The 25,508-nt window shown below is 31.4% G+C and overlaps 1 protein-coding gene and 1 long non-coding RNA gene across 6 annotated transcripts; one reads left to right on the top strand and one right to left on the bottom strand.

The window, feature by feature from the left end:
• Positions 1-61: 61 nt before the first annotated feature.
• Positions 62-24,633, bottom strand: LOC105347715 (transforming acidic coiled-coil-containing protein 2). Of its 4 annotated transcripts, XM_011456886.4 has the most exons (17): positions 24,239-24,633; positions 24,018-24,096; positions 23,348-23,621; positions 23,154-23,209; positions 21,596-21,659; positions 17,650-17,704; positions 14,061-14,181; positions 12,891-12,953; positions 9,089-9,151; positions 7,757-7,777; positions 6,258-6,436; positions 5,615-5,658; positions 4,559-4,626; positions 3,816-3,908; positions 3,192-3,298; positions 2,880-3,000; positions 62-2,440 (listed from the first exon to the last, which is right to left on the bottom strand). In XM_011456886.4, the coding sequence occupies exons 1-17, from the start codon at positions 24,631-24,633 to the stop codon at positions 2,378-2,380; spliced, it is 1,866 nt and encodes a 621-aa protein (XP_011455188.3). In that variant the 3' UTR covers positions 62-2,377. The 4 variants fall into 4 exon arrangements, with proteins under 4 accessions (XP_011455188.3, XP_011455189.3, XP_011455190.3 ...); XM_011456887.4 differs by lacking the exon at positions 7,757-7,777; XM_011456888.4 differs by lacking the exon at positions 12,891-12,953.
• On the top strand, positions 17,802-25,508 carry LOC105347714 (uncharacterized). Of its 2 annotated transcripts, none has more exons than XR_010708239.1 (6): positions 17,802-18,310; positions 18,978-19,034; positions 23,165-23,244; positions 23,387-23,539; positions 24,452-24,653; positions 25,219-25,318. It is a non-coding gene; the product is annotated as an uncharacterized lncRNA (long non-coding RNA). The 2 variants fall into 2 exon arrangements; XR_010708238.1 differs by lacking the exon at positions 25,219-25,318 and adding an exon at positions 25,353-25,508 and having other exon boundaries at positions 17,804-18,310.

The raw sequence follows: 25,508 nt of genomic DNA, 5'->3' as shown, positions 1-25,508 counted from the left end.
TCAAAAGACCACTGACTGTCATATTTGATCACTGTCAGAACAGATTAAAGAAAATTAATAATTCTTTACTCATTGAAATTTATTAAAAATCATAATCAGTATAAATAACATGCATAAGTGAAATAGCAACAAAATGACCAGAACTTATAACTAAGTTATCATGACATCATCACTGACACATCATCATCTCAATTCTTCATCCCCTATCATCAACAACTTTTAAATCAAATCTGAAATCTAATTGAAATAATAAGTCACAATTCAATATTACTATCTAATAAATTTTACATAAAAATTGGCATATTGGTTTTATATTAGACTAAAGTCCACAAATAGACACATGACCATAATATTTTTAAGCAACAGGTCAAAGAGCACTTAACAAAACACATTTATTTTCATGTGGAGATGTATCCAAAAATACAGTTCATGATTTTGAAATACGTCTCGAAATCTAAGAAGGATAACAAAACATGATTTGATGTCATACATTTGTATCCTGTTGTATTAAATAAAACAAGGCTGAATGGAGAATTCTCACATTCATATATAATACAAGAAACTAAAGTTACTTATAATGAATGTACAGTACAATGAGAAAGTACTACTGAACAGAACATCATGATGTCAGCAAAGTGATGTCATGGATGTGCAACACTTTATGCCTCGATCGACAAACCAATGTCTTTGCGGAGATTTTGTTTCCTCTGGGTGCAAACAAATTGACCAGACTACAGGGCATATTGCCTAGATCTCAGTCACAGAACAAATAATGAAATAAATTAAATAGAATTGCTTAATCATGCTATTTCTTTCACAAATCTTTCTGTTATTTTTTTTTAATGCTTACTAACTTAAAACCATTGTGATGCTGCAATCATCATCAAAAAGCATCACCCACTCTAAAACCCAATGCAAAAACTTGTAGCGAAAATGCAGTTGTGCTTACATCAAAAATCACTCAATAAAAAATTCCCTCCTTTCCTCATATCAAAACCCGACTGACACAAAATTTTCGTAAAACATTCTTCGTAGGTAACTATCATGCCCTGTTTTGAATATTTAAAAGGAATTAGATTTTTAAAGAAATATTCATATATTTGTTTAGTTGGTTCTTGTATTATTGTATATGTACACTGTTTCCATGTATAGCATTTACTTGATTTAAAATTTTGCAAAAACTGCTCAAATGTAAATATAGTAAATGTACAACTGTAAGGTCTCCCTTTAAATGGAACCTCACAATTCTATTATAGATCAATTTCTATATATTAGCATATGTGTTTGTTCAAACATACAACAGCTGCTCAAGTGATTAAAAAAACATCATTTAGGGGGAATAACTCTGAATAGCTTCTTTTGCTGATGAGGAAATTAAATGAATAAATTATTGGAAAATAATTCATGACCTGCTATTAAGATTAATCTTTTTAAATCAATGACTATTGGAGCTCAGCACTTGGTAAATAAATTCACCTAACTCTTATTTACATGTACATTGAATTATCGGAGGTTCTTTTATAATAAAGGCGAATAACTTTCATTAACTGGAAAAATATCCATCATATATGGTTTAGATTTAATGAGCAAAGTAAGCTTTAAAGAATTGTTAATGTACATTCTTGTTTTCATTACATATAACATTGAAACCAACTGATCAGAAATTAACAATGTAACAATTTAAGGTGCATATCAATGAAATATCATTTTCGCAGGAAATAAAATCTGCATGGTATTAAAAGACAACAAAGTCAGATAACGCATAGAAAAATATTTTCAACATATTTTAAATATTATATATATTCTATCGTAAACGAGAACAAAAAAATGGTTTAACCATATCACAAGATATACCCATGCAGTATCTGCAGATATTTCTTTACAAATCAAACATTTAACCTGATATTGTATCCATAAAAGATGAGTATGTTATTTTAAAACTACATGTACATTTAGTGTTCTAAAGCAGCAAGCATTTTTAAGGTTTAAATTAGCATAGTATTCAAAAGCAGTGCAGAACTTTTCAAACCAATCATACATCAAGTCAATTTCAAAAAATCTTCAAGGCAAGAAACTCACAGGGTAAAATTATGTTAGCATTAAATATCAATGTGTTTTAAAAAGCTGGAGTAAAAATCATGGGCGGTTTATAACTACATGTACATCAATGATTTTTCAAACATTTCTTTCATGAACTACAACAGTTTTTCCAACATATATATCTTCACCCATACTTATATATTTCTATTTTGCAATTATCATCATTACTTTCTCCAATTCTAAACCAATTTACATGAAACTTGGTAGGGATATTCCTTTCTCCAATGAAATGACCTAGGGGCATCAACATGTGTCATGAGATAGTGATGATACTGTTTCAGCTTCCCACTTTGGCTATTAGTTCATCACATATTGAGGTCAACTCCTCATTCTCTTTGATCTGAAATTTCATAAACAGACCAAATAAGACCATGCATGATTTTTCCAGTTCAAAACAATACACTGTATGGAAACCTCCCTTACTTATACAAACTAAAAACATCTCCTACCACTACTTACACCAACTAAAAATATGCTCTTTAAACAATCATATATTAATTTACCTTTCTTCTGAAAAGACTTATAATTTTTTTCAAATATAAATTCAACTAACTACATGTAATACTGTCATTCAATATATAAATAATGACAATACATATCAACATATCAATATTACGGTAATAAAAATTTAAAATATTTTATCAAGATTAAATAACGCAACATGCTGCATGCTGCTAGCATCTCTTAAGTGGAACAACTTCTATCCGAATGGATTATAATAAGATTAAATACATCTGCTAGTATCCCTTGGTTTTCTAACATACCACATTTTTATTTACCTTTTGATCCAGTGATTTCTGTAGACTTTGGACCTGAAGGTCTGACTTTTTGACGGCCGCCTCCAGACGAGCGATGTCTGACGATGCAGATTTACGGGTCTTTTCCATTTCCTCTGTAGCTCTAGAAAAACAACACATCGTTTTAGCCTTACTGTACTTAAATAATACACAACATTCATATTCAGTGACTTTCTTCTTCAATGAAATACAAAATGCAATAAATATATGTACATATTGCTAGATGACTTTAGTTTAAAACTCTCAACAGTTTATAGATCCTGTTGAACTCCTTTGACTTTGATGGTCACTCACTCTTCAATTTTGACCTCCGCCTCTTGAATAAAGTCCTGTAGTTTGTCTTCTGCCACTTTCAGCTTGCTTTGATAATCCTGGATGCATTTTTTAAGCACTTCCTCATTCTACGAACAAAATCAAATTCAAATACAGTAAAACACCGTTAAAACGAAGTGCCAGGGACGGGCGAATTGCTTCGCTATAAGCATAATTCATTATGCCCGTCAGATTCACAACATAAAATATGGTGATGTGAAATGAAAATCACTTCGCTGTAAGCATCAATGCATTATAAGTATGTTTGATATAAACATGTTTTACTATATGTCTTCCCCAAAGGAAAAACATAGCTCCCTCTTTATGGGTTTCAACCCCCCCACCTCCATATCGACCGCTGGGGGAGATGGTAAAGGAAGTAAGAGATAGTAAAGGAATGGGATATGGGAAGGATGTGATATAGCATTAGTCACATCGTATTGATTTCAACAAAATTTATGAAAACATACCATAAGAACCCCATATTCTTTTCACTAATATAAAGAGTTGAAATATTTTTACTGCTTAGACATTAGCATCCAAGCCTAGATTTTTTAAATATTTAGTAATCATTCATATACTTAGCAATGTTTTTTCTAATTTTACCTTTTTAAATCCTTCTACAACGCCTTTTGTTTTCTCGTAACGTCGGTGTAAATCTGAAAACGAGGCTTCAACTCCCTGTAAATCTTCTATGGCCTACACGCAAAAAAAAAAATAAAAATAAAGAATAACTTAGTACCGGTATGTACTAAGCAAAATATTTAAAAACTGTAAAATGATAAATCTGCATATCACAGAAAAAGATGTTATATTGATATATTTACATTTTCCAGTGTCTCTGCCTGTGATAACACTACGTATAGATTTTGTACTATATAACCCATAATACAAATGACGCCAAATTGAGGTGCCAGCGGGGTTTGCTAATTTATATTTAAATATCTAATCGTACGATAGCTTAAAATTATATAAATATAAGTTGCAAGGAATCATTCTTTGAATATTATGAGGTGATAATTTCGGTCGGGGCGTGATCAAATCTATCATAAAGCCCTTCGGGCTTTATAGGATTTAATCACGCCCTGACCAAAATTATCACCTCAAAATACTCAAAGAATGATTCCTTTTTCCTTATTTCTTTTCGATTGTTAAAAAAAAAGAGAAGCTAATGCAAGACTCTAATCTTTTGTGATTAAATAGGATATTATTTTTACAGCTCGCCATGATTCATCAGAGATAGGAAAGACACAACCAACTGAATAAAATTTATATCCAATCGCAAATCATATAAATAGTTCTTTACAAATCAATTTTTAAAAAGAAGATTGTAATGCATCTCATTTTACCTGATCCCGTTCTTTTACAACCTCCTCAAATGTCTGTTGTGATTCAGAATGTGACTTCTCTTTTTCCGCTACAAAAAAAACATAAGTGTATATAAGTAGCTGACTTTTTTATTTTCAATTTTCACTTTATTTGATACTACAAGTCTATGGCTTTTAATATGAATCACAGATGTACTGTGGAATCATTAGATTTCGTGGTGGCTCAATTTTCGTGGAATTCGTGGGTACCTCGCATCCACGAATTATCATCCTCCACGAATTAATAAATTATGGTAATAAAGTCATATATCCTTTGTAGGTTTAAGAGAATACCTGAAATTACGTCCCCACGAATCTGTAAAATTGAAGCAATCCACGAAAATTGGCCCCCACGAAATTTAATCACTCCACAGTAATTGTAAACTGCAAGAGTCGGACCATCTCAAAAGTCAATCAAAATTTCCTTTTACGCACAGATAGAATGAACAGAATGATGAAAGAATCAGTTTTAATTCAAACTGCAGTCACTAATTCTTCTTCATTTAAAAGACTATAATCAATTACAAACAGAAAGCTACCCACTACAAACAGTCAACTGATGTTAAAAATACATCTTTTTATAGGAAGATAATTCCGTGTACAGCAACTTACTGCAACTATAATACAGTAGATTCCTTATGAAATGCGAGGATATGCTATATGTCGTGTAAAATCGCAAGAAGCACCCATATATTAAAATCTCGCTTTTTTTTTCTGAGAGTTTAGAATTATAAGAGATTTGGATAAAAGTTCTGTGTTCGCGATTTTATATTTTCGCTTTTTGTTACAAAATAACGGGATCGCAGAATAGAGTACTCGCGATAAATAAGGAATCTACAGAGGTGCCAAGCATTATCTTCTATAAAAGGAAATATCTTTAATATCGGGTGTCTGTGCCACTAAAGTGTCAATTTAAGCTGTAGTCGGATAACAATCAACACTCCCCTTTTCATTCTACCAAAACCTTCTTTTTTTTTACTTGATAATGATAACAGAAGATGCACATATTTTAGTAGTACATGTATTTTGGTGACTCACTTTGTAACTGGGCAATAGTCTTCTCAAACTCAGCAACAACTGCCCTGGAATAAAAAGAAAAAATGACCTCATTTAAATTCTAGTCCTGAATTAATAAAACATGAATACAACTGATGTTTTAAACATTATTGACCTCTACTAGTATTTTGTTTTCATAACTGATCATATGTCCTCATTGCTTGATTTGTGTAGTAAATTTCTAGTACCTCATATTCTCATTGGTGCACTTCTATATATACAACAAGTTTTCATTAATGAAAAAATTGTACAGTTACTTACCTTATGCCCTCATTGATGGATTTGTACAGTTACTCACCCAACACATGTCCTCATTGATGGACTGTGCAATAAGTAACCCTAATTCTTTAATACAAAAAATTTGAACAAACCACAATTATAAACTCATGTCCTCATTGGTGGCTCTGAACAGTTACTTACCTCATGTCCTCCTCATCTCATGTCCTCATTGGTGGATCTATACAGTTACTTACCTCATGTCCTCCTTAGAGGATTTTTTTTAGCAGTAACTAACCTCATGTCCTCATTGGTTGACTTGTACAGTAATTTACCTCATGTCCTCATTGGTTGACTTGTACAGTAATTTACCTCATGTCCTCATTGGTTGACTTGTACAGTAATTTACCTCATGTCCTCATTGGTTGACTTGTACAGCCTGTTTTGTTCATTGAGCTCTGTGATGACCTTGTCTCGAGCCCCGAGTTTCTGACTCCATTCTCGCTCCTTGTTGAGAAGACGAGCCTGGAAATCTAGCTCTAGCTCCTGCTTTATCTTGTTGACATCAGACTGGGAGTATTTTAGCACCTGTTATTAAAATAACTCACAGATCAGCAACTTGGTATATTTTGTAGTGAAAATGATTGCATTACCTTTCATCAATTGCTTTCATTCTACCATGCCTGAGAGAGATATTAGATTATCTGTCCGATTAGTTTGATGTGTTTATATCAAAATTCTTTAAAGAAATATCTGAATATTTTTAAAATGATTTTAACAGGAATGATATTTCAATTAATATTATCATGTAATGCTATTTATACCTTCTTGAAAAAAAAATATATCATTCTTAGAGTTATAGTTTAAATTAATCGGATTTTTTAACTTCTTATGACAAAAAACGGTTTTAATCTGTGAACAGATGTTATATTTCAAACAAAACCACACTCCCCATAATCATATATAATATGACAATTACATGACAGTCTTTATTTGTACTTGTATTAGGGTGGGTGTTGTAACATGGTATACAAGTGCTCCAACCTGGTATTAGTCATCCAATCACCATACAGGTCAAAGTTCAACAAAACAGGTGACCTTGCATCACTCTTGTTGTGAGTATGAGAATTTTCAACACATCTTAGAGAACTAGCTAACAGTTCTAGACTGACATTAGAGAGTGAAAGATCTTTATCCAGTGGTTCTTTTAGTAAAGATACATGTTCTGTAGGAATTGTAAGTAGCTCTTTAGACACACTAAGGATGAGATCACCATACAGTGAACTTCATTATTTGCCATTATCAATACTTTTACAATCTGCTACAGTAAACTCTCTTTTACTTTCAATTGACAGAATTTTGTAGGTGAGGCCTCATTAAATTTATACATTTATTCTTAGCTGCAGTGATTTCAGTTAGGACATATATTTGCGACAAACAGATACTTTCAGATATTAATTGGGAATGTTTATAAAAATTAATGATTTCCTCCTCTTTTCATCTCTTAAATATCTTTATAAGTATCATAAATTCAAAATTCTTCATAATATTCTTCATTGTCACAGTATCAATATTTGCCATAATCAAGTTGTACTGTATGGTAGGAAAACTGTCCTTGCTAGCTATGAAGACCTGTGCAAAAGTCATACAAAAAAATTTGCTGCTGACCATAATGAACAACAGTCTAGAAGAATTCATAATAAAATCTATCAATTAAAATTTTAAAAGAGCATTTTGAATGTTGAATTTTCAGCAATATATAAAAAAACATTATATAAATTACAGAAGCAAGTTTCTTTTTTTCAATCTCCCATTTGCACAGGGATCATAGAAGATGAGACAAAGAGAGTTACAGGTGAGGGATACAGGTAACACTACCTGGCTCAGGTAAGCAACATACATAACTACCTTGTTATTGCTGTTCTGTTCCTAGAGTATAGACACAACTCAGGTTAACACAGGTAATTCATACAGGTGACAATAGAGAGGTACCATACAGCTACATTTAATACAACTAAAAGCATTAAAAATTAAAGGAATAGCTCTAGAACTTAAAGATATAAAACAACTTTCTATAAGCATAAAAATAAAACAATCATAGCTCTAGAACTTTTTAAAAAGACAAAAACAATCTATATAAAATAATAATAATAATAGATTAGCACCAACAAAAATATACCATACTGTGGTTTCATTAATATTCAAGGGTATCAATTTTCGTAGATGAAGTGAAAATCACAGTTTCAAGGATAGGAAAATTCGTGGCCAATGACCCTATCAATACATTCAAAATGTTAATAGACATTGCACTTTGATGAACATTTAATTTCGTGGATCAACTAAACAACGAAATCCACGAAAATTGGTATTCAACGAATATTGATGAAACCAGAGTATATGTATCAATTTATATATACTAGAACTAAAGGTTTGTAGTAGTTATTAGCTTCATGTTAACATTAAATTTGTTTGATATTCCTTTAAATAATAAGTAAGCTAGGAAATATATTCTATAAATGCTTAAATGATGAATAATCACTCCTTTGTTATATGTCATTAAGGTAAGCTGTGCAGTTACAGGGAGATAACTTAAAGTTTTTAATTTCATTATGACGTAACACTAACTATCCTTTAGATTTTTATGATGTAATAATTGATTTCATTTTATACATGTAACTGTACTAGATGGACTATACTGTTATTTTAATGACAATAGATACATGTAACTGTACAACAGATCTAGATGCATGAGACTATTATTTTGTCATAATGATGGCAGTAAACATATATAATTGGACTTGATGGACTTAGCTGTTATTTTGATGACAATAAATATATGTATCTGCACATTGATGGACTAAGTAATTATCTTGTCATAATGATGACAATAAATACATGTATACATCTAATTGGACTACATGGACAATGCTGTTATCTTAATGACAATAAATACAGTCAAACTTTGTTATCTCGAACTAGATGGGACTGTTTAAATAGTTAGATATCCGAGAGTATTCGAGATATTGAGGGAAAAATACTTTAAAAAATAAGTGGTTGGGACTTACAAATCACTTCGCCATATCAATCATATTCGAAATATCAGTGTTCGAGATATCGAAATATAACTGTACATGTACTAATGGACTTAAATAAGATGAACTATGTTTATACTTTAGTTATGATGAAAGCATAGCTATAGACTATGTTGACTATGTTCTTACTTTAGTTAAAATAACATACCTGGACTAGGTGGACTATGTTGTTATCTACTGGAGATCTTTCCTCCATCATTTCTTTTCCATCCTAAGAAATAAAAACAATCACTTAAAGATAACAGATAATTCCAATATTTCAATTGCTGAATACTCAAACAAAACTGAATTCATAGATTAATTATACTGCAATTCAGACATGCAAAGTTAATAAGTAAATGGTACATACAGGAAAATAGTTTGAATATGGTCATATGCTCATGACAACAACAAAGTAGTGCATCATTTTTCATTATATACACTTAGTCTACTTTTTTTTTTAGTAAATTAACACCTGTACATAATATTATCTCATTAAGTATATCTAATTTAACTTCTGTATATAAATCAATTGAATTTCCTTTATGTTTTATTTCACTTTATGGACATTTTTGTATCACATGTATTTGTATTAAGGGAAAAGTTTCCATTCACAATCAAGTTGTTAAATAAATGCAATACATGTACATGTACATTGTAATTTTATCTTGCACAGAATTTCTCTCTTTTTCATATCTTAATCATGTTAATTGGCAAAATTCTTAAATACATTAATAATATATGTACATATTATGTAATAATAAGAAACTGTTACAATTGACTTTACTAGACTTGAACCAGGATCCTGAAGTACTAACTACAAGCCCACCTGACACATGCTGCCTATAGGATTCAAACCACATGAAACAAAAACATGGACAACTAAATCTAAAAGTTATAAGGCACTGTACTGGTACATGAACTGTCTATATTCTACCACAGGGGCCAAGCCCGTTTTAACATTAATTTCAATGTAACCATAAATAAAGATGTTAAAATGGGCCCCTGTGTATTCTACCTTGCAGCAAGGGAACACACATTTACTCAGCTTATAGCAAATTACACAGTCACAAAACAAAAATAAATATGGCACCATATAAATTTGCATTCCATAAACTGAGGTATGTTCCTTGTATCGAAAATCATTCATTAGCCTTTATTACCTTACCTAATAGGACTGGCTAATGTATTTGTTTCTTGAAGGTTGTAAAGCAAATACACAGATTTTTGAAAACATAGTAGCCCGAGTAGGCATACTTTTATTACCATAATTGTGTAAAAACATGCATCGTTTTCTTTAAGAGATTATCATTTAAATCTGAAATCAGTACTTGCTTATTAAGCTATATGACTGAATTTTTTTCAACCAGTTTGGGTAAGACTAAGTGTTATATACCCCAGAAAGATAAACCATAAAATAAAATGAATCAGATGTATTTACTATAAAATAATGAAATCTTATAAAAATTCCTCATCCTTTTTTAATGCAAACTTTTAGGGTTTTTTAATAGATGTAGTACACATGTGTACTATGTATCATACTGTGTTACACAATATAGCATGTATATGTGCTGTCATTCAACTACCGGGGTATTAAATATCATATGAACAATCATTGCAACAGATTTATATTGTGAATGATACACTGTTATATTCAACTGATAGCTGAGTTAGCTTTCAAACACATAATTGCAACAGTAATGGAAGATATTTGGTAGTAAGTACATGTATTCTAGTATCTTATATAGACAATTAATACATGTAACTGTGATTTCTTGATTACAAGAATATGAAGATAAAGCTTTATACAAATGTATTCTGATACATGTATAATTAATATATACCGGTACATACTGAAGATGCTACACATATATATTTACATGTAATGTTATACATGTCTGAGCTAACATGCCATATTTGTTCTTAGCTAGATCATCAAGAAATGTGATATACGAGGGTTGTTCGGAAATTATTGAGACAACACGGATATTTCCATTTCTAAGTGACGAATTATGCTGAAAATTGGCATGAACATTGAAGAAACCTTAGCAAATAATCAAAGAAAGTAATATTTAGAAAATGTTTAATATTTTGTCTACAACGGTAGATTAACAAATCTGTGGTCGGGGTACCCGGCGCAAGCATAAACTCGGAGAATAAGAAAACTAAAACATCGTCTATCTAAGTGTCCCCAAACTTTCAGCTTATATGAAAAGAAATCAGATTATATATGTTCATTTTGCTATTTATTGTGACTAACTTTTGATCAAGTTTCACGAGTGTTTGAGTTGAAATACGGATATGGTACAGATATATTAACCAAGCAATAGGAATTTGAAAACGACAGTATATAGAAATTTGACGTGAAGGCGGCGCAGCGAATATACATCAAATTGATGGATTTTCGGAAAAAGACCTTTTAATGCCACCCAATTGCTTTAACAAATATTATACGATGGCAAGGGATAAAGAACTTCAGTTTATCGTCTTTTTACACTAATTGTTTAGCTAGAATTCAGACAAAGTGACTAAATATCAAGTACTTTTTACACTAACTGATGTAAACAGTTCTAAAATATGTACACAGAATCACTGTAGGAGACATTTCACAGTAATTTGACTTTCAGTTAGAAATGACCCAATTTTTTTCACAAAAATCAAGAATGGAGGTAATATGCGAATCTTGACATCTTGAAATGTAAACAAAAGATGAGAATGAAGAATTAATTCGATATTCCCTTTGTTTGTTAGGTGTTTAAAACATAGGATCAACAAGAGGCGTTAAAATGACGTTGCGGTAAGTTTGCGGTTGCGCCGGGTCACTGGGTGATGGCAATTTGGTCAGCTTACCAGGAATGATCTAATCATGCTATGGACAATATTTTTTTTACATTGATAAACGCTATCCTGGTGTACGTTTTGGTGGAATTTCAAGTATTTATCTTTTTCCCCAAGGAAATAAGAGTAAATGTCTCAATAATTTCCGAACAACCCTCGTATATGATTTGTATATGACTTTATTATAATGTGACTACAGGTTTTGACAATTTCTGTGAATTTAATAGCATGTATAGATAAAAATTTGACTGTGCCCTATCTTACAAAAATATTATCAGCTCAACTTCCTTCCACTTTTACATAATTTTTACTACTTAGTATAAAGAATGTAAAAAATGAAATATTGTAGCTACAATATAATTATCATTACAATGTCATATAGTACTTATGAACTGAGCTCATTATAGGTTTGATTCAACCATTTAAGAATGACACTAAACTTTCACTGGTGGATCTACTATCTATATATAAACATGGCCAACACACGGCCAATAATAGTGACTAGAAGGCTGGAGGAAACAGGTTTGCAGGACTTACAAGTATAAAAGTTTTAAAGGTATTAAAAAGTTAGCCCAAACAGGTGTGATTCAACCCAAAAGTTTACAGAGAAACATTCAAAATAATTATATCTAGCCATAGAGAAATTCATTTATTTGCATGTAAAGTTCATTATTTCTTTTTTAATCAATTAATAATGATGCACTGTGTTAGAATACACAGCTAGGCCGTAATTGATAAATCTTTCATTGAACAATATATCAAAGATATTTTTAAAAAGCAAATTGATAAGATATAGAAAATTCTCAATGCATTAACATGCATGCTTGAGTTTAATAAAAAAAAAAAAATGATTTTTTTTCTTAAAAGATAAAGAAAGCATGCAATTCATTCATTAACAAAAACCAATCCTTGCTTAACTATGTTTAAAAGAGAAAAATTGTATTTCCTAAATTCAAGTTATAGCTATGCATTATGCAGCAAGACACTTACACGATGCTCTTCCATGATGCGACAAAAGTCTTAGCGAGTTAGTACAGAAATAAAAGACAATTAAGGAACAAAGAAAAAAGAAAGGGGTATATAAATATATTCAATACAAGCCTCCGTAGATTGTATTGGTCTGCTTAGAATACCTGTCTTGGCGGATAATCGTAAGCATCGTAGTATCGCAGTTCTTCAGCTTCATCACCGTTGCGCTGAACAGTACAAAAAATGTCAACACAGTCTCGACAAGATATATACAACACTTCGTTATCACAAAGAGAAAGGGCGGCTATATGTATCAGAGGTATTTTTTTAAAAACCTGTTAAACTTATTAAAAAAATTTAAAAAATACTGAATAGAGTTTCATTTTTTTATTGTTGAGAGAACAAATATTCAAAGTCTTTTTTTAGGTAGAAGAAAGTATTAATCTAGAAGTTGTTAAACTGAATTAAGACTTATTGATTAAAAGATGTCTAAGATAAGACTTTGTTAATTAAAAAGTTAAAAAGCCAGTTTTCAGAGAATGTCAATGAGAATGTCAATGAAATAGAAGCATATTATTTAAAAAATAACAAATACGGTGACTGTTACTAATAGATATTTCTTTTTAACTTTTTTAAGTTAATGAAAAATGTGATGGAGAATCTATATGGATCTACATGCATGCACATGAGAAAAGGTTGGGAAGATGGGAGAATCAATGTAAACCAAAAGATAGAGAAACTAAATAATATGTTAAAATTCACAACACCCAGTCTAGTAAATAGAATTGTTAATTAAAGTATAGTAGTGTTTTGCTTGTAATTGCATGTTCATAACATCCATATTGTTAAACATCTCTTGATCCTTGTGATGATATTCAGACACAAAGAAAACTATAATTATGAACATATACACCTGAATGATTATTATTCTTAGACTATACAATTTAAACTACAATATCACTCTAGGTCTAGCATCTTGAACACAGCACTGTCGTACACATCCATGTTAGTTTTCATAGACAACACTACTACACACACTTCACATGCATGCACATCACTATCACACATTCTTCATAGGAAACACAAAAAGTTCACATTTGAGAGAGAGAGAGAGAGAGAGAGAGTTTTTAAATTGTAATCTGAAGATTAAAAAAATACTAGACACACAAAAATATTAATATGTTTTGCATTATGATAGCATTTTTTGCAAGTTGTTTGATAGTTTAGTTTAAAAAATGTAGATGTCCAATCTTGACTTTTCAATGACATGTTTAACAGCTGATGCAACAAAATAGAGATAGATGTAACAGAGTTCATTCCCTTGTTTTCCTTACCTTGTTACCTCCCTTCTTTACACCCCCATTCTCCTCGAGGTTTTCCTCTAGGACTCGGGCGGCCGGGTGTTTGGGAACACGAGACGATGACTTGGGTGTGGTCATTAACGACGCTGGGGGGCTGAAGTGTAAAAAAAAATCTATTATCTAAATACATATACAACATCAGTTAATCAAGACTAAATTACTATTTTATATATTTAACTAGCTTGCCTAAATGCATAAATCATTGTAAATATTAAAATATCAATTTTAGCTTTCAATTTCTGTTTGAATTCTTCCTAGTTTTACATTGTGATAATAATTCAAATCATCCCAAGTCTTTATATGAAGATATCAGAAGTCATCTACCATTAATATTTCATCATAATTATTGTTGTGCCTGATTTCTAAATATTTAATTTTGAATACTTTGAACTTTACAACATAAAATTACAGCTAAAAATTACAGTAAAGGTACTAGGTTTCAAACGGCACAATTCTCCTGTCATAAAACCAAGTTTTCTTTCAGAAAACTTTTAACTATTCGTTCATTAAGAAGTAGCTTTGTGTAATTTATGCTCCATATCTTTTGTGTAAAATCAGACACCTTTCAAAACCTTCCAAGGGGTCTATTATAACCTCATTCAGCATGACTGATTTTCAGTGTATTGAATTCCATTTTCCATATTTTCAACACACAGATAAACACACACAGTTTTGAGGCATTAATTACAACATTTATATGTCGTCTGTAGCGTGTTTATCTGTATGTAAATATTTTGAACTAGCTGTGCAATATTCATATTTTTTTATTGAAAAATTCTGTTACTGCCCTAAATTCAACACATGCATAATAAGCTTCTGCAAAAATATTACAGTGCAGTCTTTAAATTTCAAGTTGGAAAAAAGAATTAGATAAACTTTTGTTTTTAAATATATCCCTGAGAAACTGCACATTTATTCATTCACAAATCCTTTACTTTTCCCCCAATTCCATTTTCTCATGCGTAATGTGCTCAATTGTAATTTGTCAATAGAAGCGTTCTGACTATTAACAGATGCTCAACAACTGCCTTTTCAAGCCAGGAGTAATTTAACCCCTTGTGACCCCATTACTTTAAAAATCTGTTTCACAAAATGATTTGTCAATAAACATGCTGTATAACATTCTTTTCCTCCTTGCTTCAAGAACAATACAACTGGATTCCTAATGGCTGCCCAATTAATCCCAGCACATCCCCTGTGTTTGCCAGCCAGTTATTTTTTTGTCATTTTCTAATCCAATAACTTGTATCTCAATGAAATCCTGTTTACTAATTACACAATGATTCACCCACCAATTAATAGTCTGCTACAAAAGGGGCTATGAGCCTATGACATAATAACTTTGTCAGCATGCAGAAAGCATCAATAGCCAGGCGCTGTAGGATTATTAGGTAATAGAGATAGAGACAAGATAAAAATATTACATATATATACACGTACCATAATGATTGCAAATTTACATAACAACATGATCGAGATTGAGATAGATGTGAGGTGACAATATGAGCAACAAGGTGCAAGACAGATATAGGTACAATATTACATGACATCATGATTGTGAGATAAAGATGTGTTAGATTAATGACATATTATCAATATGTTAAGATATAGAGATAGCTGTGAGATAAAATTACAACATAAAGCAATTTAAGACTGAGATAGATGTGAGATTACATAAATCATGGAGCAAGATTGGCATAGGTGTAAGCCTTAACATTCAGCATAGTCAGAGATACAACATGAAGCACATACAGCATCATAAGTGAGAGATAGAACATACAACATGAAGCACATACAGCATTATAACTGTTAGAACATACAACAGAAAGCACATACAGCATTATAAGTGAGAGATAGAACATACAACATGAAGCACACACAGCATTATAACTGATAGAACATACAACATTAGGCACATAATATAAAGTGAGAGATAGAACATCCAATAGGAAGCACACACAGCTGCATATTGTGATGTCAGAGGCAAACTTAGTTATTGAAAGAATAATGACTTAAATATAAGTTGAAATATTAATTGCAGATAATGTGGTTATGTATTTCCAACTGTTTGAGCTGCTAGCTACAGTACTGTAAAATAAAAGTTTGAGTAACTGTATTAAAACAGTTTGATTTACTGTATTATCTGATTTACTGTATTGTCTGATTTACTGTATTGTCTGATTTACTGTATTGTCTGATTTACTGTATTATCTGATTTACTGTATTGTCTGATTTACTGTATTGTCTGATTTACCATATTACAACTGCCTGATTTATTACATTACAACTGCCTGATTTATTACATTACCACTGCCTGATTAACTGTATTACAACTGTCTGAATTATTACAACTGTCAGATTAACTGTATTACAACTGTCTGATTTATTGCATTACAACTGTCTGCTGAGTATAAGTGGATTCAAGTACAGCAAATAATTCTTACTCAAAGCAGAAAAATTAACATCCTTAGATAACTTCTAAACAACCTGCAAGATATTACAAACTGTGGCTAAGAATTCAATGGATGCAAAGTGAATCATGTCCCAGCGAGGTAATGCAGGAAGGTGCAATATGCCTGGTGAGCAGCGAGTTGAGTCAAGCTGAGCGAACAGCTGTGACTCACTAGATTTATCAACAGAGACACTGAGTAAAAGTGCAAGATTACATATCAGAATTCAAGCCAAAGGCTACAAGAAACAGGAACTCTACTGAACAGATGCAATGCAAGTAGAGACAGATATTCAGAGGAAAACTGTGATATTATGCAACAACCTGAAGCATTTAAGGCTGAGCTCTGTTTTATTTCCTGCTTAATGGTATTAGCTTGTCTGTCTGACAGAGAACTTTTTCTCTGTACAGAAATAGCCCAGAAAACAACATTCAATTGTGTTCAGGTAAACACCATGCAATGGGGGACAACATAATGAGCTTTGATGATTAGTTTTCAGACAGTCTATATTAATTAGGTTTCTTTAAATGATTTGAAAAAAATATTTATTAAAGTGTTAAGATTAATCCTGATACATATCATTTATAATTTTCAAAAATTTAAATTTGTTATAATCATTAAAAAAATCATCTCAACAAAAAGGAAAATGAGGAAGTGATTGAAAAAATATCATTTCTGAGACTATTGTACCATGTGGTAAATATACAATAATAAATGTTAAAACAGCTGATCATAGAGATGCTGAGAGAATAGCACAAAATATTACTTCAATAGATACATGTATAATAAATAAATGTGAAGCATTTCAACATAATGTGAATTACTGTGAAATAATTATGCAAATGCTACACAGATATCATGAATATGCATGAATCATCTGTTCACTGTAGACCCTGCTTCGAGTCATCTAATAGTATGTGTAATGTAGGTTTGATGTGCTGCAGTATGTTTTGTGATAAGTCAAGGCCCAGCAGAAACAGTGGATCAATAACTGAATTAAACATACTGTAAAGGGGTAAATAAACAGAGTAACGCAGCATTAATCCATATAGCTACTTCAAGTGCTAAGGCATGCACATTACAAATATTAATTATTGAGTGAAAAATCTCACCTGTTGATAATGTCTTCAGAATCTGCCAGAGCTTCCACAGAACTAACTTCTGTCTCTGATGATGAAAAAAAAACACACAAAAAATACAAATACACAATCAGAAGTCAATTCCTCATAACCACGGCTTAAATCTCTCTAAAAAATCACACACACTCCATAATAACAGGGCTATAGCTAGCAGGTCGAAGCGTGCGCTTGGGATATATAGGTAGGCAGTGTCGCGGTGTCAATACCATTTAATCAATACTCGATCAATAAGCTTCCACGCTGCCTGAATTGACCTTTAAATATGTTTTACAATGTAAATGCCCCAACAGTTCTACCCAAAGTTCTGCACCACTTGGAGATTTAAAAATCTCTCTAGTCCCCAGTAATGGAGGATATATATTAAGGAGAGTTGAAACCAGTCAATGTACATGGAGAGAAGATGCCTACGGAGGTTAACTTTCAAGGCAAATATTGATTTTTGTCACGTTGAGGATCAGCTAAACTCTTGAAGATCGACTGCAAGGGAATGTGGACAGATTAGGAGGGGGATAATCCCCCTTAATCTCCCTGACAGCAGTCATAATCTGGACATTCATTTAGAAGGACATGTAGGGGACTTCTTCTGACCCCCAGAGATTTCCGAACATGGACAGGAAGGGACCCCCATCACAAGGTGAGATAATCACACTCCTGATTGAAACTCATTCAGCTCTGATGAGGCTGTGTTGGCTTGATACAGGAGAATCAATATCCCACTGTACAGTATAATGGCTCACATCCTGGGCCTTATAATGCAGGCCTCCTATGTATATCGAAACAAGCATGCTATAAGGATATCCATGCATTCTACCAGACTGAGTATAGATTCAGTACTTTAGTATTTTACAGTAATTCCTTTGAGAATAAAATTGAACATATTTGAATGTTTATTGATTGTATTGAATAATGAGTAACTGTTCTTTAAAAAAAATGCATTGAACAATTGAAACCGTGACTGATAGAAGTAGCTGAACATTTCTTGTTTTAATAAAACAATATTACATGTAAAACCTAGTTCTGATAAGAAAGTTGGGTTGTCTTTACCATCATGTTTACATTCAAAATATTCCTATGTTTACATTATTTCTAGAGTAACTGAACAATTTTTCAGATTTAGCTATACAGAGTATATTTATATGTACTTTTCCCCAAGTACTTTTGTATATCAATTTTTTTAATTATTTTAATACATTTTATAGCTATGATGTATATGATAGGTAGGAAGGGAATTATAAATAAATTCTTAATGAAATTTTAACCTCTACCCTTTAAATTGAAATAATCTTGATCTAAATTTGCAGGTCATCTACTCTAACCCTGACTCTTTAGGATGACATCTAAGATGCTTTGTTATAAAGGTAAGTCAAAAAACAGATTTTAATTTCCTTTCATCGAATATTCCCCCCCCCCCCTTTTTTTTTTTACATATTTTAAAATCTGAAAATTTTCTGACAGCTGTGATTTTTTAAATTATATACTTAGGCTTGTGATTGAAGTCAAAATGGGGAGATCATTGAATTAAATACTTGCGCAAAATAACGAATCTATAGATGTTCAAGTTATCAAGACCTGTATCACACTTTTTATATACGTATATACAATAAGAAGACTTCATCAACATGCAGCTTTTTTAAGTTTGACCTAGCTTACTTATCAGATCATGTCAACTCATTTCTAATCGAATGACATAAGCCCTCAAGCCTTTGTACAATTTGAAAGATTACACATTTTACTTAATATTGTTAAAATTATTCAGATACAACAACCTATAATGATGACTGGTGTAATATCTATTTATAATACGTAGTTCATTCAACATTGATCTACAACTCATATCTGCACACAGCTGCAGATGGTGGTTTTTAAATAATTTTTATAATCTCTTTCACTGTTGTTTATATCAACTGAATAACTGTATAAAAATGTAACTTACTACATGTATAAGTTTGCTTGAAATCAATTGCAAATGCCTAATTTTAAATATATTAAGACATTGAGCGTTCATCCAAAAATACAGTCAGACTTGGAATATGACCATAATTTGATAAAACATGATAGTGCCTTGTGCAGTGGCAAAGTCCCGACTGTGTTTTCTATTCCTATGCAACAGACTGTGCTAACAGAATTTACACTTTATTTATTCAGAATATTTTACAAAGCAAAAATAATTATACATTATTTGTTGCATTAGATTTCATCCCTAATGGTCTGGGACAAAGTCCAATTAGGGGTGCTGATAGGGATGCAAACTTTTGTTGGTGACAAAAGTAGCAGGCTGTCAAGACGTTCGATAAATACGTTTTGATGAAGTGAGGGGAAAAAGGGAAACTATAACAGTCCAAGTCCAGAGCAGTTTTTTCTGTTTGAAGGTGCAGGAAAATGTAAATTAAAGGCGGAATACACGTCATAATATTGTAATGGGAAAGTGTTTACGGTACAGGACTGCAAACACAAAGAAGTGCATATGGTGTCCAAATACCAGTTAGAATTTTAAACTGGGCTTTAAATTAGTCAATGACAATCTAATTCAGGAAACATGTAGAGAACCGTGGTATGGGGCTGTTTGATTGAAATAGTTAACATCATAAGCTGAGTACAGGGATGGGGTAATTGAAAAAAGTATTTGTAATGGAGTGTAATTAATTACATTTTTCAAAGTAATTGAAAGTAATTTGTAATTGAGTCTGTCTTCAATTACAAGTAATTGAATGTATTTAAATACATTCCAAAAATATTGTGTATTTTCAATTACTTTTCAATTACATCTCAATTACTTTTTTTCCAAGTTTAAAATATAAAAAAGGTGTCTTATATTGATAAATAGATTTTATACATGTTTTGCATGGACTTTTGTTTATACAATAATTAAATGTCCCAGAATGTTTCATATGTTTATACAGCATAACACACTGCCCAGGGCAATAGGTAAAGATCTAATTTTGTGGAGGTGTGAACTCCTCTGATACCCAAGAACCCCCATTGATTTTAGACTTAAGGGAGTCAAAATATCTCATTCTTGTGAATTATAGCAATTATTATTTATATACTGATATGCTGTACAGCCGAAAGTTGTACTTTCTGAATAAACATAGTTTTAATATGTGAATAAAAATTAATTCACTATAGAGAAAATATTATTCATAACCAAAAATGAACTCAATGGTACTTAATGAATTTAATGTTAAAGAAAATTTTTCTAGAAATTTTCAAGAAATCTGATCTGAACTGAACTATACAACCTTTAAAAACATAACCGTACATAAAGCTCTGTATATCTTAATGCTGTTAATATATGTATATGTTCTCAACATTTAAACAAAAATAAAACTAAAGTATTTGAAATGTAATTAATTACATTTATCAAAGTAATTGAGAGTAATTAATTACATTTTAAAAAATCAATGTAATTGTAATTGCAAGTAATTGATAAAATTGTCAATGTATTTGAAAGTAATTAATTACTTTTCAAAGTAATTAACCCCAACTCTGGCTGAGTAATTACTCTTTAATTTCAATTCAATTTGAATTTGTTATACTCTAATGGGCGTACATGCGTGATGCTTACAGACCAATTTTTTTTTGTATAATGGAAACAATACTTCTGTTTTTGTGAGTCTTAATATAACGACTGGACTTAGGTGTGTCGCACCATGGGGGCTTGGCCAGCTAGACCATGGGACTTAGGAGTGATCATCAGACTTTAGAGTTCCATCATTCTTATGCTCATCTTCAGGATTTTTTATATGTCTAATGGAATTAAAAACAATAAGGTTTTTCTAAAGGAGTGAGATATATTTATTCCCAGGGAGACTTGAAGTTTTATTCGCCCCGTCACATATCTGTCTCGACCAATCAGATTACATGTTATATATTCTTATAATGAGGTATAATAAAACAACAAAACATTTGTCTTACATACCCCCTGCTTGTTCCTCAGGCTGTGTGAACTCCTTGCCATATGTACTCACTTCTCCATCCTCACACTAAATTAAAAGTAAGGTTTGCAGTTACAGGGAGATAACTCACTCACTTTCATTGTGACGAACACCAACTACCCTTTATTTCAGCCATGACGTCAAAATTTATATGAAGTCATAATTGATTTCAGGTTTTTTTTATTTCCGGGGGTTTTGTAGTTTCAATGAAAAAATAATAGGACACAAGCATTTTATCAATTTCCACAAAAGCCAAGTCCGCATCATATGGTTTTGAATAGTGTTTTAGAAACATCAGATTACACAATCATATTTCTAAGATATGTTTTTCCTGAAATCGGTGGATTTGGAAAGGTTTTAAATATTGAGATGTTTTCATTTACATAATACATGTAGTCGTTTAAAATTAAGACTTTTGTTGCAATTTATACTATTTTTAGATAGTCATTAGAAATATATAGAAAAAAATTATGATATAAATAGCGACATTACTTTTGAACATTTTAAGCATTAATAACTCCCTTAATAGTCACAAATACAATGTACATATTTTTTCATGAAATTATTTACCTTTCATCAACATGAAAATTTGAAATCATGAACTTTGATCTTTTGTTAATTGTTATAAAATGTGACGGGCAAAATCATTTGTATTATTTCATGAGAAAAAAGACTTCAGTATGGTGAACACAATGGTATGTAACTTTGGTACAACTCATAAAAAAATACAAGCCGTAAACTTTACCTTAATTAAATTAAGTAATTATACAGCATGTTTTATCCTAAAATTATATATGAAGATACATTTGATTGATTATATGAAGATACATAATTTATGTTTGAATGAAGCTCTGTGGTTTCATCAGCATTCATCTCATTTCTATGTTTTGTCAAGCCATGAAGTACAATGTTCATTAAAGTTTGAAATTAGACAAAAATTTTCTTTGTTAGAATTATTGTCCATGAAATAATTTATGTATTATTAAAACTGTGATTTAAACTCAAATTGATGCTTACAAATATCAACAAAACCAAAGAAGCAGGTAACTCAATCAACATAAAAGTATATTTGGCAAAAGTAGTTTAAAAATTTTCAGAAACTTCAATATCTCTTCTTTAGAAGACTATGACTGAAGAGATCGATGCTTCCAAATAATTTATGGGTTTTTTTTTATTCTGTTCATGTTCAAAGTTTTAAAAGAGCCAAAATACCCTCTATGGAATTATGAAACCAGTGTCCACTGTATATCGTAATATTGGTGGTGGGAGGCTATCAATTTTGTAATGTTTACTCATTGAACAAAAGCTATTTTTATAAGGAGGTTTTTTGTGGGGTTTTTTCCATATGTTCTAAAGAACAAATGTTGTGTATCGGGTACTACGTCATCAGTTTCAGAGAGTGTTGATAAGGATTAAGATAACCAGATTACCACAGTGTGGTGATTTCAAAAGTTCATTCACACTCAGTAAATCAAGTTACAAACAAATAAACTGCTAGATATACATGTATAATAAACACTTAATTTGATTATATATACTGACCTTTCCTTCAGTTCCATACGTGTCCAACATCTCCCAGGCTGAATGGTCATCTATTCCTGTGGACAAGAAGAAATTTAACAAACCATAAAAAGTATGTATAAAGCTGTGTGGTTAGCATTTTATCAATATGAGATATTAACATAAAGATATTAAATAGATTTCCGACAGTAATTTGATAAGAACAAAATATGTACCTGTTTGTGCTGTGGCAAATCCTTCGTTATCTTCCTCAGGCATCTCCCCCGCACCAAATTCATGGACCATCTCCAGACTCTGAGCCATCTGAGTGGGTGCTTCCAATGCATTCTGTGCCATGTGATTGGTCACTTTTTCATCATTCGGTGCAGCAGTCTTATTGGTTGTCTCAATTACTTCATCTAAACTAGGTTTGTTATTTTCCTCAGTTACAGATTCTGTCTGGGTGGTATCTTTTGGGGGTGGGGCAAATATTTCTATTTCTCCTCCACCCTACAACAAAATATGAAATATAATTCAAATAAAGCAGAGCACATAAGGTCACTTGAAGACTTTTATTTAGATTTCATCTCTAAAAATAGGAATCATGCAGTGTTTTCCCCAGAAAATTTATGATCATCAATGAATTTTCAAACTTATTTAAAAAATATTAATTTGAAATTCTCAACTTCCCTACTTTTACTAAATGTGGATAACGATTGATAAAGACTATGATATTAAAAGGTAGTAACTATTACTATAATGCTACATACTTGTAACACAAAATCTAATATGTTTTAATAATAGTTTTAATAAACAATATGTTGTATAAATAAGTGAAAAATAACTGAAGGAAGGTATAGTTCTATACATTCTTTGTAGCTTTTTTTTCATAGTAGACATCGTTACCTGAAATCCAAAGTTAGCTGGTGGTTTGAATTTTTTGGGCTTTTTAATTCCTTTCTTTGGAGATGTTGTTTTTTTCGTACTTGAAAAAAAAATTCAAAATAGTTTTGGAACCTCAAATATGTTTTTTTTACAACTTACAGTATACACAAATACTCAAAAAAGACTCAGTCTCTGAAGTATTGTTCAAAAAATCTTTAATAAACACGAAAACCCAACAATACCTGGGTGCTTTCTTAGGGCTCTCTTTTTGAGGACTAGAATCAGACATTTCCATAGATTCGGGGTTGACTTCTGACCCTTCATCTGGAGAGTGAAGATTTTTCGTTCCTTTCGAATTTGAAGACTCATTTTCCTTACTACTTTCATTGTTGTCCATTTCTGAGTTTTCATTCACAAGTGCCTCACTATCTGTCTTAATCTGGTTTTCATTGCAGTCATTGAGGGGTGGGGTGGACCTTAATTTATTCCTCGACTGGAAAGGATTGATGGCGTTGTCTGTGGTCGGTGGAGAGGATCCCAGTTTGGTGTTGGACTGGAATGGATTCATGTCCTCCAAATTGTCAAAATCAATGTTGTAGGCTCCTCGGGAACCAGGGAGAGGAAGTTCATCCTCCATGATTATTTGATCAATATGAGGTCAGAAGTGTTGATATTTTCAGAAGAAAAATCCTGATATATTTTATATTTACAAAATGACTTGTGGTTCTGAAAAAGTATACAATCTAGAATAAAATACATGCTAGTTTTAAAAAGAGAATGATTGAAAGAGATGAAATTTAAAGATATGCTATTTAACGGTACAAGAACCAGCTCTCAATTAAAGTTGGAGAGAGAGCGAGAGAGACTGTCAATAGGGTTTGTTATGTTAATCAATATCAAATCAGTTAATTAGATTCTTGGAAATACAAAAAAAAACCCTCTTTTTATAAAAAAAAAAAAAATGATAGTGTCACTCATAATGATTTTCTACATCATTTCTCCAACTTTGATTACAGGTCTGAATATCAGCCCTTCCGCTTTAAATACTAACCTTAATTTCCCCCAATGATTTTGTACCCTTCCCCATGCACATAAAAAATTCGTTCATAAAGATGCAGAAAAATCACTAACCAACACAGAATAAGGCAAAGATTGCATATCCAAGTTAAATTCATCAAAATATTTGGTTAACACACATGATAATATTCCCTCGATATTTCAGAAATTGGTGATAGCTTAAGTTAAATGTGAGTAAATTATTTATGAATGAGGTTGTAAAATATTGATTAGATAAATTATGTATTGTTTGAATTACCACAGTACTGTATAACACATCTTTTCTCTGTTCATTTTTAGTTGGGCCTAAGGAAATGAAGTTTTATTGACAACTTTCTAACCTCCTACTTTGAAGAGCAGCAAAGAAAGATAACTCTGAAAAAGATATTGCATTGCCTGGCTGTTAACATTGCATGTCCTCAGAAAAATACTGCACTTAATTTAAAAATAAAGAGA

The sequence above is a fragment of the Magallana gigas genome, chromosome 8 (assembly GCF_963853765.1).
Source record: "Magallana gigas chromosome 8, xbMagGiga1.1, whole genome shotgun sequence".
Taxonomy (NCBI): Eukaryota; Metazoa; Mollusca; class Bivalvia; order Ostreida; family Ostreidae; genus Magallana; species Magallana gigas.
This window is presented reverse-complemented; position numbering and strand designations above follow the sequence as displayed.